Source organism: Gymnogyps californianus, chromosome 13 (genome assembly GCF_018139145.2).
Source record: "Gymnogyps californianus isolate 813 chromosome 13, ASM1813914v2, whole genome shotgun sequence".
Classification (NCBI taxonomy): Eukaryota; Metazoa; Chordata; class Aves; order Accipitriformes; family Cathartidae; genus Gymnogyps; species Gymnogyps californianus.
Genome location: NC_059483.1, coordinates 3,893,170 through 3,908,707, shown reverse-complemented (window position 1 = coordinate 3,908,707; position 15,538 = coordinate 3,893,170). Strand labels below are relative to the sequence as shown.

Here is a 15,538-nt window from a genome sequence, read left to right as displayed (position 1 = left end):
TCTCACAGAGCAACATTTCACTGTAAAAATAAATTCAGCCAAGTGCTTTCTTCTTACTTATTCATCTGTTTCTGCATTCAGATTAGAGTCAATTAAAAGAACAAACTTCGTTGCAATAATTTTTTTCTCACTTGACTTTAATAAGCTTGTAATTTTTCTTGGATCTTTGCCAAAGCCTATTTCAAATGGCAATTGCACATAAAAATCATATTCAAGCCTTTTTTTATCATCCATTTCATGACAGTCTGCTAACAAGGATTTTCACCTGTGACTTTTTTTTGTGGGTTTTTTTCTGGAGTTTTTTTTCTCTTTGGTTTGGAGTGAACTAAAAAAGAATTTTTCAAGATAGAAAATTAAATCCTGGCAAATATCTATTTCAAAACCAACTGTCCTTCACTTGAAATGTTTGTATACATAACAAAAAAAAGACATGATCGTTGCTCCTAAGGTTGATTTTTATATATGAAGTGCTTGGTGAAAATTTGATGTAATAGTCTCTCTCTCCTAATCAAAGTGTTTTTCTGTGATCAATCAGATGCTACAAAACTTGTTGTTACTCCGAAGAACCCCCGAGTGTTGAAGTCACATTCAGTTTTATTGAAATGTCAGTCTGAGTATGATTCACACTTGAAACACAGTTTTAAATTATCCTGGAGGAAAGATGGAGATGAGCTGCCAGTCAACAGCACGGAAGATGGCAGGTAAGCAGGGAAGAAACAAGAGTTTTCTTGATCTCAGCTGAACAATGCTGTATGGTGCAGGAACATCAGTTTCAATAAACATGAGACTTAATAGCTTGAAATGCAAATTTATGTCTACAAGAATTCTTCATGCGATATGTGAATAGATCTGCCTTTTACATACATATAAATATAAATGCATCTATATGAGTTCTAAGCCATGGCTGGCAAATTATTTCGGTTTTTATTAACTCTCTCACCATCACAGCAGAATATTGCATAAATGTTGGTTCAACCCAAAAATACAACTCTAGCCTCAGTGCAGTCAGCCGGGGTTTTGTTTCTCCACTTCAGTGGAACTAGCATTTTCCTGTGTTTTACACATGTTCGGGCGAAGTAAAGTCCTCATAACGTTGAAGTGAAGCAAGACAGGTTTCTGGGATTCTGCCTAAAATCATACACATTAAAAGCAAGGAGTTTTTCCTACGTACGAGTTGAGGACTTACAAGTGCAGGCTGAATTTTGCCCTACTCTTGTGTTTCCATCAACCTTAAGGGGATGGAGCTCAGCCTTTATTCCATGTGAAGGGTCCCACAGTGGACAATCAGATGTCTTTATTAATTACCACAGAAGAGAGATGGTTTCCTAAATACTGCAGTGCTGGAAAGGTTGAAGATCCTGCTGAGGCCACGTAGTGTGGGGAGATAGCGCCAAGCAAATGCCATGTCTGCAACAGAGCCCATGTGCCTGGGTTAATGCCAGCTTCCCCTGGTGCATTGGACATTACACAAGTGGGTTGGGAACGCTCAGTTTTACTCAACCCTTTCAAAAATTCAGACATAAAGCCCACGTATTTGCCTCATTAATGATGTGCCAAAATCCTATGTTCCAGACACTCGGCCGATGCATATCAATGTGCCTCTTTTCAGACCAAAAGAGACATGCCAGCTTCCAGCCACGGAGGCTAAATTGCTACAAAATACAAATAATAGTCTACAGCACAGTGTATAATACAACTACAATTATGTTTTAAAGTAATAGGCCTAACGTGCAATTATGTTATTCAAAATGTCCTGTTACCAAGGTTTTTTACGAACAGTTTTTTGGAGAACGACGGTGTCTGTCTGTCATATGCTTATCTTACAGATTTTTCTCTTCCTTATTTGTATGTACCTTTTTTTCTTCCCTGTAGGATAATTCTGGACAGGGATACACTGTTCGTATCAAGCGTGACACTGGAGGATCAAGGAGTTTACACGTGTGTGGCTAGCACTTCTCTGGACAGTGTCACAGCCGAATCGCAGTTAATTGTTCTCGGTAAGAGGATATTTTCCCGGTGTGCAAACAGCTCCGTGCAGTACTTAATGCCATTGCAGCACTTTTGCTTATTTGCTTCTTTTGCCCAATTCAGTTACAGAGCCTCGATAACCCAGTTTCACAGAGGTGCAATGTACCTCTCACTCGTTAACCTCAGTGTGCTCTCCTTGTATCTCTCGGAATGGGGATGCTGACTCAAACTTTTCATTTATATTTAGTCTTTTTTATACCTAAGATGAGGCAGCCTTTTTTCTCAGTTCAGGAGTCACCCACAGTGGCTGTAGGAGCTTGCCGAGGCTGGAAGGTGTAATAGCATATTAAGAATGGCTCTGCTTCTGCTTTGAAGTCCTTGGTCAGTCCTTCACCCCACTTTACTAAAGATTTGCACACGAATTACCGCTTGGACTATTTTTTAAAGAAGAAAGACGTAAGGCCAGTATTTAGATGTCCAACTCCTCTGAAGATCAGTGGAAGTTACACACCTAAAAGGATTAATTATCTCTGTGAATCTGAGCATAAATGATTGTCCAGTGGCAAAGAGCAAGTCCACAGCAGAGAAAAGCCTTGACCCACAGCGTCGGAAGCTTGACCTTGTGTGAGCATCCTTACAACCTGCCTCCCTTCCTGAAGGACCACTTGAAATTAAGGGGGTGACCTCCTGGAGTGGTGTGCAGTCCTTTGCACATGTACCTAAGGGCATCAGCCAATAGCTAAAATTCTGTTTTGTGAATGTATTGGGTTTGTGTGGCAAGGTTTTGGTAGCGAGGAGGGCTACAGGGGTGGCTTCTGTGAGAAGATGCTAGAAGCTTCCCCTATGTCCGATAAAGTTAATGCCAGCGGGTTCCAAGATGGACCCGCCACTGGCCAAGGCCGAGCCCATCAGCAACGGTGGTAGCGCCTCTGGGATAACAGATTTAAGAAAGGGAGAAGAAGTTACAGAGGAGTAGCAGTTGCAGCAAGAGAGAGGAGTGAGAAGATGTGAGAGGAACAACTCCGCAGACACCAAGGTCAGTGAAGAAGGAGGGGCAGGAGGTGCTCCAGGCACCGGAGCAGAGATTCCCCTGCAGCCCGTGGGGAGACCATGGTGAGGCAGGCTGTGCCCCTGCAGCCCATGGAGGTCCACGGGGAGCAGATCTCCACCTGCAGCCCGTGGAGGACCCCACACCAGAGCAGGGGGATGCCTGAAGGAGGCTGTGACCCCGTGGGAAGCCCGTGCTGGAGCAGGCTCCTGGCAGGACCTGTGGCCCCATGGAGAGAGGAGCCCATGCTGGAGCAGGTTTGCTGGCAGGGCTTGTGACCCCGTGGAAGGGACCCACGCTGGAGCAGTTCGTGAAGAACTGCAGCCCGTGGGAAGGACCCACGTTGGAGAAGTTCGTGGAGGACTGTCTGCCGTGGGAGGGACCCCACGCTGGAGCAGGGGAAGAGTGTGAGGAGTCCTCCCCCTGAGGAGGAAGGAGTGGCAGAAACAACGTGTGATGAACTGACCGCAACCCCCATTCCCCGTCCCCCTGCGCTGCTGGGGGGGGAGGAGGCAGAGAAAATAAGGAGTAAAGCTAAGCCTGGGAAGAAGGGAGGGGTGGGGGGAAGGGGTTTTAAGATTTGGTTTTATTTCTGATTATCCTGCTCTGATTTGGCTAGTAATAAATTAAACTAATTTTTCCCCAAGTCGAGTCTGTTTTGCCCGTGACAGTAATTGGTGAGTGATCTCCCTGACCTTATCCTGACCCATGAGCCTTTCGTTTTATTTTCTCCCCCTGTCCAGCTGAGGAGGGGAGTGACAGAGCGGCTTTGGTGGGCACCTGGCATCCGGCCAGGGTCAACCCACCACAGTGGACAGTTTTGCATCATTTTAATTTCATTAAATTTTGCTTCATTTTAACATTTTTATGTATTTCTCGCAGTGATTGCAACGTGAACTAAGACAATCTGACCTTCAAGATGTTTTCACACTTTAGATGAATGGTATTTTTCAATAAATAGTAAATTAAGAAAATGCTATGCAGATTATTTATGGTTCTGTGTTCTTTAGTGCTGTATAATTCAAAATGTTTGTAGACTATTCGTTACATCACTTATGAAAATTTCATGAAGCACTTTATTCCCTTTTAAAAAGGTGATTTGCAGAAGAGGAAGAACAGTCTTGTGCTCTTTTCCCCTTGTTTATTGTGTATAAGAAAGGTCTTGGTGGATTAACAATATCTGTTATTTTCCAAATGAAAAATTCAGGCTTCTTTTGCAATGAGACTTGTGAGATGGCTAAAGAACTAAATATGGCACAGATGGAGACATCAGAATATGGGCAATGAAGAGCAAAAGAAATATTCAGTTAGAATACTTCTAAGTATTTGTTCTATGATTAATGAACAGATAGATAGGTGAGTAAGTTTAAGATGCACCATCGCCATCTTTAAATTAATATACTGAATTTTAACACCAGATATGCTCCAAGAATAGAACAGCAAAATGCCTGTAGATTAAACTGTGCTTTCCTGATTTTTCCCAAGTACAACAGAAATACGGGAAAGAAATGCAAAGAAAACTAAAACAAAAAACCCAACCCAAATATAAGCTTTTCAACTTTTTGATGTACCCTGAGATAAACAAGAAAACTCAATATTGTTATTTAAAAAATTCAGTACAAACACAATTAGTTTCTTTCACAATGACAGAAAGAGTCTTGGTGGTTGGGGTAGTTGTTTTTCATATAAGAAATGACATTGTCAGCTAAAAATGTAGTTGGGACGTCGGGTCTTTGACCTCCTCCTGCCCCAAAGTTGTGCAATCTCATTTCCTTGGTCTGTACATTTTTAGATTTTGAAACACTAGCCCTGTGTTTAAGGAGGGGGAGTGTGTGTGTGTGTGTGTGTGACTTTGGAAGGATGAGGGGTTACCATCAGCGCCCTGCAGTGAGAAATTACTCTTTTACATCAGGCCCTATATATTTCAGTTACCAAACTAATCCAGTACAATCAGACTGCAAATTGTCAAAGCGAGCCATAAGATAAGCGTCTGTCAGTCTGAAGCCGCTAAATCTGAAAGTGTCCATTCAATTACAGGCGATTTGGCAAACGACCCATGCCACAGATCACCCCTTCTGCCCCTGATGCTGTCGAGAAAGCAGGTCGTGTTGCAGACGCATGCCCCCCTTGCCGTCTCCCAGGACTGTGAGGGGCAGCAGCCTATTTCGGTGGTGCTGGTAACCTCAGCCCTGGTTAAGATCACATCCCTGAAAAGTGAGCTCTGACAGCAACAGGGGAGTCCCGTGCTCGGGGCTCGTATAGCCCCGCACTTCTCCCTGGGAGGTGCAGTGCAGTTATCATACCGACCACCACCAACTCTGATATATTCTCTGGACAGCATTAGTTGAGCTGGCAGGTAATGAATTTTCTTGTTTCCTTTTAATATAGATCCCCGTGGTTGGGATAATGAATGTCATCCTTTCACTCGTACTCTAAAAGGCCAAGTTCGATTACTGTCGGAGCTGAGTCACCTTCTACCACGCTGGTTTGCACCAGAGTAAATCCAAGTGATGCCAATATAACTTTCTGCTAAGAGCAGTGTCAATATCTATTAATGATTAAATAGATCTTAGTGTTGATTTGAAAAGAAAATCTGTTGCTGCAAGAACAGTAATGAGAGTAGATGGAAATGAACGTGAGAAGGCATATTGCATTTATAAGGGAGATAGCAGGACCAGAAGATTCAGCCTGGTTTTCTGTAATAAAAAGGATCTTTAAAAGAAATTTTGACGTTCCTAATTTTGTCCATTTTGAAAGCAAAAGATGTTTTACCACCGTCTTCACTGAACTTGCTGTTCCACTCCTTTGGAAAACACCAAGACAAACAGAAATAACTTGCCGTGCTCCTGACACCTCTTCATTATTTCTCAGATGTTCCTGATCCGCCAGAAGACCTTCAGCTCTCAGAAAATCAAAACCGAAGTGTTCGACTGTCCTGGAAAGCCGGAGCCAGTCATAACAGCCCTATTAATGGTACGAAGGATTTTAGTAGCATCATCTTGCACTGTTCAGCATTATGGCACGTCACGGCTGTTACAAGAAACAAACCGTGCTCACAGCCGTACTTAATTGGTTTTACTATGACAGTTAATTTGTTGTAAATTCATTTCCATCCTTGCTATTTACAAGCCATTTATGCAGGCTCTGCCTTTTTTCTTTTGTTTTGTTTCATTTTCTCCCCAGAGTCGATTATAGAGTTTGAAGAGAACCGGTGGGAGCCGGGGAGGTGGCAGGAGCTAACCCGAGCCCCGGGGAATGACACCACAGCCCTTTTGTCACTGGCCCCGTATATGAATTACCAGTTTCGTGTCGTATCTGTGAACGCTGTGGGAAGGAGCCAGCCTAGTAAACCATCGCTGCGCTACGCAACACCTCCGGCTGGTAAACACTGCCATCTAGTTTTCTGAATTTTAATATTTTTAGTGTTTTGCTGGGAATAACGGTGCCCTCCTGTGCTTCAGAGGGGTGTAAAGAAGTCAGGGTCACTTGGGCTGCTTTTGCTGCTCAGTGGCAGCCCTGGGATGCCAAAGTGAGGGGTCTGCACCGCTGTGGTTAGCAGGGTGTTCCCTACCAGGGTACCTCTAGCACACCGCTTTCCTGAGCTCTGCTGATTTTGCGCCTTGAAAGCCCATTGCAGCCCTTTACAGACAAGCGCTTGCTGGAGAAGATCAGGGTTTATGGGGGGCATTTCAGCAGCGCTAAGCTTGTCAAAAATCTCTGTTCACAGTGCATTTCTCACTGTGGCAGAAAACGTTGTGTCCCTGAAAGTCATTTTAGAGGCCAACTGTTCAGCACAGCATTTGCATTCCTTGGCATTTTACTTTCTTTTTTCCCCCCCTTTACTTCAATTGCAGGTCCTTCTTCAGCTTTTCAGCTGCGTGCATCCCACTAATGATATACCTTCTGTTTACTATCCCCATAGGGAGCAAAATCTCTTCCTCATAATCCCCCTACATCTGGTGCTTTGAAATCCAAAAGTCACAGTTTCATGTTGGCTGGGGGCTCCAACCAACAAGAGCACTTAGGAATCAAAACTGCATAAACAATGTGCTTCGGTCACAGCAGCTTGGCTGATCCAAGTAATTAATCTCATGAACGTGTTTTGTTTAGGTGTCTTTCAGTAATAGGGAAATAAGAAAAGTTTTTTGCATCCTTTTTTTTGCATTTAAATAATAAATGCAAATAAAACCCAGGCTGTGCAAACTAACCTTATCACCTGTGTGGTTCCAGCTCCAGACAAGAACCCAGAAAACATCCGAGTTGAAGCTTCTGAACCAAATGAAATGGTGATGAAATGGGAGGTAAGGCAAACGTGTCCGTCAGTGCTACAATAGCGGAAACAGGTTCTCCCTTCAAGCAGCAGCTTGTAAAGCAGCATGGAATTTATCAAGATGTTGTTTTAATATAATTAAATTTAAAAAAACCCTGTTTTTTAGGAAATATTAGCAAATTCCATAGGTAGGATACTTGATGCTCCTGAAGTCAAAGGTAAAGTTGTTATTGACTTAAATGTGTTCTGGATTTCCTCCCCTAGTCTCATTTCTGTTTCAAAAGACAATTTTTTACATCTAACTTCGCAGGTTATTAAGAAGTATGAAAGTCCTATAAAGCACAGTGAGAATTCCCAGAGTATGCTCCTCTTCGGTGCATCTTGCATACAAGAAAGTGCTTAAAATAATTGTGGTCTTACTCTGCTCTGCAGGAGGAGCAGCCAGGCCCAGGGAGGGGATGGTTTACGCATAGCTTCTGCCCTTCCAGCCTGGAGGTTTAAAAATGATGCAGATCACTTGCCCAAGAGAACGTGAGCTTGAATTTTTACATCAAGAACTAAAGGAGTGTAGATAAAGCTCCTAAGCATGTGTGTCAAAAGAATTGTGTAAAAGTCTTGAGGAGGGTTTCCAGTCTTCAAATTCCCTGGCTTTTAAGCTTATAGCTTCTGTGCCAATGGTTTAGAGAGATATATATTCCTTCATTTAACACAAATCTCAACAACTGTGGAAGGAAGCATATTTTTTTGTGGCTGGAATTAAACACAATTTACATGAGATTTACTTCTCAATCTGCTGCTCGCAGCAAAGAACAATAAATGTTTCCCCAGTGTGAATTCATGGTTTAGGCTATAATTACGCCAAAAGGAGATGGCCCTCTAGATCTATTGACTTAGATTTGAATGGGGATTTTTGCTGTACGACATAGCCCAGGGTCAGGGAAGACAATCCTGCCTATCAGAAGAAAAGCAGAGTGGTAGTAACCAGCACAGCTGGGAAATGCTGCTATGACCAACGCTTTGTTGAACAGAGAACGAGCGCTCCTCCTCGCCAGGAAGCCTGTAATCCACTGCTCAGACAGGGCAAAAGTGGAAGTGAAAACTGAGACTGAAGGGAGAGAATGGGATGGACAGGCTTTGTTAAATCTTGTTGAATCATTGAAATGTCGTAAACAGGATATTCATTTATTTATGGTGTTTCCTGCATGCTTTTCAGAGGAAACGCTAGGCACTGAACATGCTATTTCTGGCAGACAAAAGCTGCAAAACGATGTTAATCTGCCTACTTTGGATTAAGAGACCAGATGAGCATTAATGACTAGCTTTTCAGCCAAAGATTTGCAGCATTAAGGGAGATCAAAATAAGAGTCAAGTAGTGCTGCAGTTTAACTCTAAATGAGAAGTTATTTTTTAGTAGGAATTTTTTACTTCTTCAGCTTCTCTTGCAAATCCCGTTCCCTGGGATCTTTGTCGTGGAGGTGATTCTCCCACCAGTGCCTGTTAGAAAGCTGCCTGGTCTGCCGGCTCTTTCACCACAGTCATCCCAAAGGTCCTCGTACCCTCAGAGCAGATAAGTGGGAATTTTTGCAGATCCCCCAGACCTGAATCCCACCATGCATGAGGAGCATCAATGGGGCATCGCTTTCTGCTGGCACTTGCAAGTCGATGCCGTTTCATTTCAGACCTCTGTGTGCAGCTTGGATACATATCGGTTATTGTATATTTAATGTGTACAATATATAATTTAAATGTTATTAAAAGTAGGCTATGTGGTGGGAAATACCCATAGCTGCTTCAGTGGACTGAAATAACCCTCATCATTTTTGGTAGTGCACGTGACCACTTAACTTTATTAATTACAGAAGTACACTTTCAGAGAAATAAACTCAACTGGAGTATGTCTCATGACAAGCCATTGCTATACATCTTCTAATATTTTATAAATTAATGTTAATTAGGTGGGAACCATGCTGTGATGAATTCTTCAGCTGATCAGTAAAAGAGAGTAGCACAGCAGTTGCACATTAAATGTCCAGGCGTAGTTTCAAGCATTTGGTGCGTATTTAGAACAAATCTAAATTTTAATGACCCAACTTGCTGTGCTACATAAAATTCTAAGATAAAATGCAGATTTTAGCTGTACTAAAAGGCACATCCAGCCTTATGCCAAAATATGCATTTTAGTTGTGCTAAAAGGCATGTGGTTGTGCATTACGTAAGAAAACAAAGAAACCTGTGTCAAAAAAACCCTGATGTATGTAGTATGCAGAAATAAGTCTGCTAGCAATTAATCTGTTTTTATCCAACAGTTTCTCTGCCTTTCACCCACCTTTCTCTTGAGGTCAGGACATTTTTCTTCCAGTCGTCTTAAAATTAACACGACAGCGAAAAGTTAAAGCTTTCTTTTTTCCCCCTGTTCTCTCCCAATGTTGTAACACGCTCTCCAAAATTATTCCCCGCTCCCCTCAGCTGATGTTTCATGATTACTGCAACAAAGGCAGACAAGATCTCTTTTAACTTCTTCCCCAGCCATTGAAACCTGTGGAGAGGAACGGGCCGGGGCTGGAGTACAAAGTCAGCTGGCGGCAGCGGGGAGTCGAGGTGGACTGGAACGAGGAGACGGTGAAGAAGCATTCTCTGACCCTGCGAAACACTCCCACCTTCGTGCCTTATGAGATCAAAGTCCAAGCGGTAAATAATTTAGGCTCCGGTCCTGAACCAAACATTACCATCGGATATTCAGGAGAGGACGGTAAGTAGCAGAAACTTTCATGTAAAAATACACTGCGTGAGGGATTCTTGCGATGCAAAGCAATCGGATATAGAGTGATTGATTAGGCAGCCCACAGCCAAAAGTGCTTAAATGCCAGTGCTCAGCGTGATGGGCTACATGAGATGCAGATACGACTGATGCAGAGTGCTGTGGATGCCAGCTTGCTGGAGTTTGAGGGTTTTTTTTGGAAAGGTCACTTGTGCTTTCATTAATCTCAATTGCTGGCTTAATCTGGATACTTGTTTGAAGGCCACAGTCCATAAGAAGTCTATGAAGTGTAGCAATCATTGTGTTGTACTTGGTGGAAAAAAATCTTTAGCTTGTCCAGGGCCTGATTCAACAGTTTAACACTGTCAGAATTTAAGTACTCTGGCAGTTAAGTACAAACGCTCAGGCACTGGGCGTTGTAAGTGACTTTATAGACGATGCCACATTGCCATGTATGCTGGGTGTTACCTTGTGCATTGAGTCCTTGAAGAACGGGTCCTTTCCTCCAGCCTGGGTTTTTGTCCAGTGGCTTTCCATGGCTCCCGGGTGGCACAGCCCCCTCTCAGGCCTCCCTGTGTCTCTGGAGAAGTCTTCCTCCACTCTAAGGCTTTGCTTTGGATCTACTCCTGCTCCAAGCCCACTCCCTGGGTCTTCTCAGCGCCTGCCCACCTCTGATTTTTGCCTGGCCCACAGTGCATCATCCAGGCCAGATCAAACAAAGAAGCTTTCTCCCCTTGCCACCCGTTTTCACAAAATAGATGCCCTGAACTCCTCTGAAATCACAGCAACCACTTGTGATGCCCACCCTTTGCACATGCTCTTTGAGCTCCAGCTTCATGGTGGGCTTTAATAATCATGTCCCGTTAGGAGAGGTGAACATGCTGGAGGATTGCCCTGCTAATAGAATCAATGCCGGTGCCTCGCAGGATGTGACAGCCCTGCTGCGTCTGTGGGACGCTGGATAATGTCACTGCTGAGGCCACCCCAACATCTCTGAACAGCAGCCTGTCCCATATGGTGTTTACTGCATGACTAGAGAAGATATTTGGAGGACTGGAAATGTATCCAGCTGCAGTAAAGAAATGCCAAGCCTCACTTTAGGAAGCAACCCAGTTAAGCACTAGCACCACCAAAAAAAAAAAGAATCTTTTTTGTAGGAATTAAGGATTTAAATCAGCAAGGGAGTAAACAGCATGGTGGCCAGCTAGCGTGGGGCGCCAAGCTTCCCTGATCCCAAATACAAATGCTTACTGCATTTGCAAACGCTCAGCAGCCGGGGCCGGGAGCTGTTGGCAAAGAGGGGCCAGGAGGGCCAGCAAATGGTGCGTGTTTCAGATCTGCAGATTAATTTTATTAAAGTCAGACAGTTTTCATCCCATGCAGAATCTGAAGTCTTTAAGTTGTTTTCGTAAGAATGAAATAAACTGACAGTTTGAATGGCCTTTGAAAAGTCGACAGTGAATTAGCCAACTAAGACAAGCATGTGTTTTGCTGCTTATTAAAATGACCAGACAGCCACGTCCTTGATTTAACCCACCACTTCCCGCAGCAGTCACTCCGCAGTAGCCGTAGTATCGGTGCTGCTGCTCCCACCTCTCCACTTGCTGTAGCTTCTCGCAGAAGCCATTAGGGAGTATCGTGATCCATGGTAGGAGATATGAAACTGTCAGTAAAGTTACTATGATAACCACAGATGTAAAAAATGTTACCGGCTTTACAGAGGGAAACAAATCCTAAGGCGGGCTCTCTGGAGCACGTCTCTTGTTGAGTGAGCGCACTGAGGTCTGCGTTATCAAGCCCTGAATGGACCAGTGTGATGTTTGCAACCTGCCGAGTGCTTCCTGGTGTTTCACCAGTGTAAGGTTTCAGTGCTGGGAATGGTCTTGGTGCTGTTCAGACAGGAGAATCCCCACTGCACCCAGAAGTGGGCAACAGGAAGGTTTGGTGGTGCATCTTCTCTCCCCTGTAGAGTGTATGGCAGAAGAGGTGGTGAATAGTGAGACCAGAGAGAAAGAAACCCCGCAACATGTTTATTCTCTTTGTGTGTCTGTGATAGATATAATTTTATATCCATCAGTGGAAAATCTTCCTTGCAATTCAGTTGTCAATGGATCAAGGCCTCTTTTTTTCAGGCATTATAATAGCTCTCTGTGTGGTGTAGTGATTAAAATCCTACTGTTTAATGAGCTTAGTTGTAAAAGAAATTGATTATAAAAAAAACCTTTATGATTGCCTTCTTGAGTGCTGTGCTAATCATTTTTTTTATTCTTCTCACTGCTGTAAGCATTACTTGAAACAGGAAATCATAAATACTGGTGTAGAAATTCATATGTCCCAGTGCACCTGTGTTCTAGCCCTCAGCAGAAAGCCCTGATATGGCAAAATAATATTTATTGGCACATTTCACCCACTGGATGCAGGTGGAATGGCTTTTTTCTTGCCTGCAGTAAGACTGCATGAACTGCCACAGCTTGAGTTGGAAAGCCAAGCCCTGTAGCTGTGAACAGCGTGAAACTGAGCTCTTGTAAGTGTCTTTAATATGCAGCACTTTTGTTTTTACAGTTCCAGATGCCGCTCCTTCCGGCGTATCGGTGGATATTGTGAACAGCACACTGGTCAAAGTCTTCTGGTTTGGAATACCAAGGGACAGAGTTCGTGGACATTTAAGAGGCTATAAGGTTACAAATTTCTCTTTAAATATTTGTATATAGTTGAATAAACTACTAAATGAATCCCAGATCAAGGATAGATTGCAATCTCTCATTTCTGGGAAGATCAGAGAAATCAATATCGTGTTCAGCCCCATACAACATAATTTGTTATAGAAATACCAATCTCAATGCAGGTCAGTTGGTGGAAAACAAAAAGCATGCTGGATGGAAAAAGGCATCACCCAGAGAAACACTTCCTAACCTTTGTAGGAGACAGAAACTATGGGATGATTCCCGGTCTGGAGCCCTTCAGTGAATTCCGCTTAACTGTTTTGGCTTACAACGCCAAAGGAGATGGCCCGGAAAGCTCCCCCGTTGTGTTTGAAACTCCAGAAGGAGGTAAGACAAAATGGGAATGTGGGACGGAGGGACATAAATAGAAATTGTCCATGTAACAAGGCAAGTTGATTACCTTATTTAAAGCGATTGTAAAATCTCCAGTATTCATAAAACCGTTCACTAGAAAGGGGAACTTGTAGGTGTTGAGCTAAACTGTATCCTCATTTAACATGTGTAGAGACAGACCTGTTCAATCCTCTCTGAAAGCTGTATCTTCCTGTACCTTCCAGTCCCCGAACAACCACGTTTTTTAAGGATCCTGAACTTTGACAAGGACTCCGTCACTCTGTCGTGGGGACTTCCCAAGAAAGCAAACGGCCACCTTACTGGCTACATTTTGCAATACCAGATAAGTACGTGCTTGTTTTACTTTGATTTTAGAATTTAAGCATTATTAGTTAAAGAAAAAAAGAAAGAAAGAAAAAAAAAGGGTTTATATGTGCGCAGTTATTTAAAACAGAGGCTGATGAGAAGGGCTGTTTCTGAGATCCCTGTATCAGCCATAGCACCAGACCGGTGTGTTTTGAACTGCGATGCGCACACAGCTTGCTAGAGGGCAGGCTAAAGTCATCTTCCAGACCAAAAAGTTTTCCATGCGCTTTTCCGATGTAAGCTCGCATTGCTGCCATGCCCTAGTCCACATTTATAGACTAATTCAATTATTTCATATTTGCAAATTATACCGAATGTAGTAGTTAAGAAGACCCATAAATTGTAGGTGCATTTTACTGAAGTGAAACGCATTCAAATGAAAATAATTTGTAATGAGAGCACTTTAGCCACATTTATTCAGATCTTCACATCACGTCAGTGAGTACCTCCTCCCTGTAGAATACCTCAGCAGAAATGCAGACAACTACCACCTGAGTCATGTTATTGAGTAATCACATTGAGAAACGACTAAATACCAGGGGTATTTCTTTCTTTCTTGCCTATGAAAGAACTGAGTAGCTGGGAAGAGACTTTGAGCAGATAACCTGAAGCGAGATCCAGTATTGGTCCCAGACTGCCACAACACCAGCTGTGAGGTGTGGTGACAATTCAGGGTATTTTATATATTCTTTGAGAATGGAACAGGATTAGACTGCGTCCTATTTACAAAAAAACCTCTATGTACTTTTCACTTATCTCTGCTGATAACAGAACTGCCCGGTTGCCTTTGCAAGCAGGGGCTGGAGGCTGGATCTTCCCTTTGATTTTGATAACTATGGGCAGAGAGTGGATCCGTCTATTCAGGCAGTTTGGGAGTGGCAGCCCCTCCTTCAGCTGGCAACTGTGCCAAGGCAGAGCGGAGCAAAGCAGAACAGCCATCCGTTAACTTGCTTGCAAAAGTTTGGAGATGTTTGGAAGCAAAGCAAGAAGCAATTCATATATATTTAATGATCTAGGAGACAGTAATTCTTACCTCCCACTCAGTATGTGCATATCTAGAATCAGAGAGCTTTTTAAGAACAGTAATAGCTCAGCGAGTAGTTGGGAGATTAACATGGATGAGATAAATCCCATTTAAGTACTTGGCAGGAAGGTGAGATATGCTTATTCAGGCTTCATCCTTCCTACTTACTGCAGAGTACCTCCCTTGCAGGAGCATTCATGACACGTTTCATGTTCGTAGCCTTTAGCTGCTGGATCTGACTCAACTGCCTTTTCCCTTTCAGTAAACGAAACGCATGAAATCGGACCTCTGAACGACGTCAGCGTAACCAACCGCTCCACGCTCAGCTGGAGGCTTTCAGGTCTCAACTCCAGTACCAAGTACAAGTTCTATGTAAAGGCTTGTACAGTCAAAGGCTGCGGGAAGCCGGTCACAGAAGAAGGACTAACGATGGCTCAAGGGAGTAAGTTGATAGGCAATATGTTTTTATGTGAAGAAGCTCTAACAATAATGGAAAAATCTATTGAGAATATTCCAGGCTTGACATTTCCTTTGTAATTAGAGGAAATAAATTTGTTTTTCTTTCCATGAGAACAATCAATGAACTTCTTAATGTAGCCATGCAGCTCTTCAGAAAGTAGAGCTTATCTGTTTTATTTTGCTGTACAGTACTGTGTTTCTATTCCCACCGATCAACTCTTAAAGCCATACTAGAATAAGTGAATTGCATTTAGTCACGGACAGAAAATTGAAGATCTAGATAATCTGTTCTCAGTAATACTATAAAAACAAATTCTGCCCTTGCATGAAGATGGGGGACTGCCAGCAGCATTAGGGGCAGGTATTTGACATGGAAAATCCAGATGAACATAAAGTTGACTGCAGTGCATTTGATCCATTATTTTATTATTATTTTATCAGAGACTGGAAGTGAGCATTTGTGGGCCACTTATACCCTATCCTGAAACAGTGATGTTCAGTGATTTAAAGGAAAATCGCAAGCACTATATGATAGCTCATCTTTCACATTCAGCTGAAATGAAATAAAATGTACTGTGCTCAGCAAGTC

The 15,538-nt window shown here is 43.0% G+C and overlaps 1 protein-coding gene across 1 annotated transcript in view; it reads left to right on the top strand.

Moving 5' to 3' along the window:
- Window positions 1–15,538, top strand: part of CHL1 (cell adhesion molecule L1 like) — a 91,724-nt gene that overhangs the window by 65,286 nt on the left and 10,900 nt on the right. Inside the window, exons 15-24 of the mRNA XM_050904989.1 lie at window positions 536–701; window positions 1,873–1,997; window positions 5,888–5,989; window positions 6,200–6,397; window positions 7,247–7,317; window positions 9,813–10,035; window positions 12,607–12,722; window positions 12,890–13,094; window positions 13,325–13,447; window positions 14,753–14,932. Coding sequence (XP_050760946.1) covers window positions 536–701; window positions 1,873–1,997; window positions 5,888–5,989; window positions 6,200–6,397; window positions 7,247–7,317; window positions 9,813–10,035; window positions 12,607–12,722; window positions 12,890–13,094; window positions 13,325–13,447; window positions 14,753–14,932 — 1,509 coding nt within the window. The remainder of the gene's footprint in view (window positions 1–535; window positions 702–1,872; window positions 1,998–5,887; window positions 5,990–6,199; window positions 6,398–7,246; window positions 7,318–9,812; window positions 10,036–12,606; window positions 12,723–12,889; window positions 13,095–13,324; window positions 13,448–14,752; window positions 14,933–15,538) is intronic.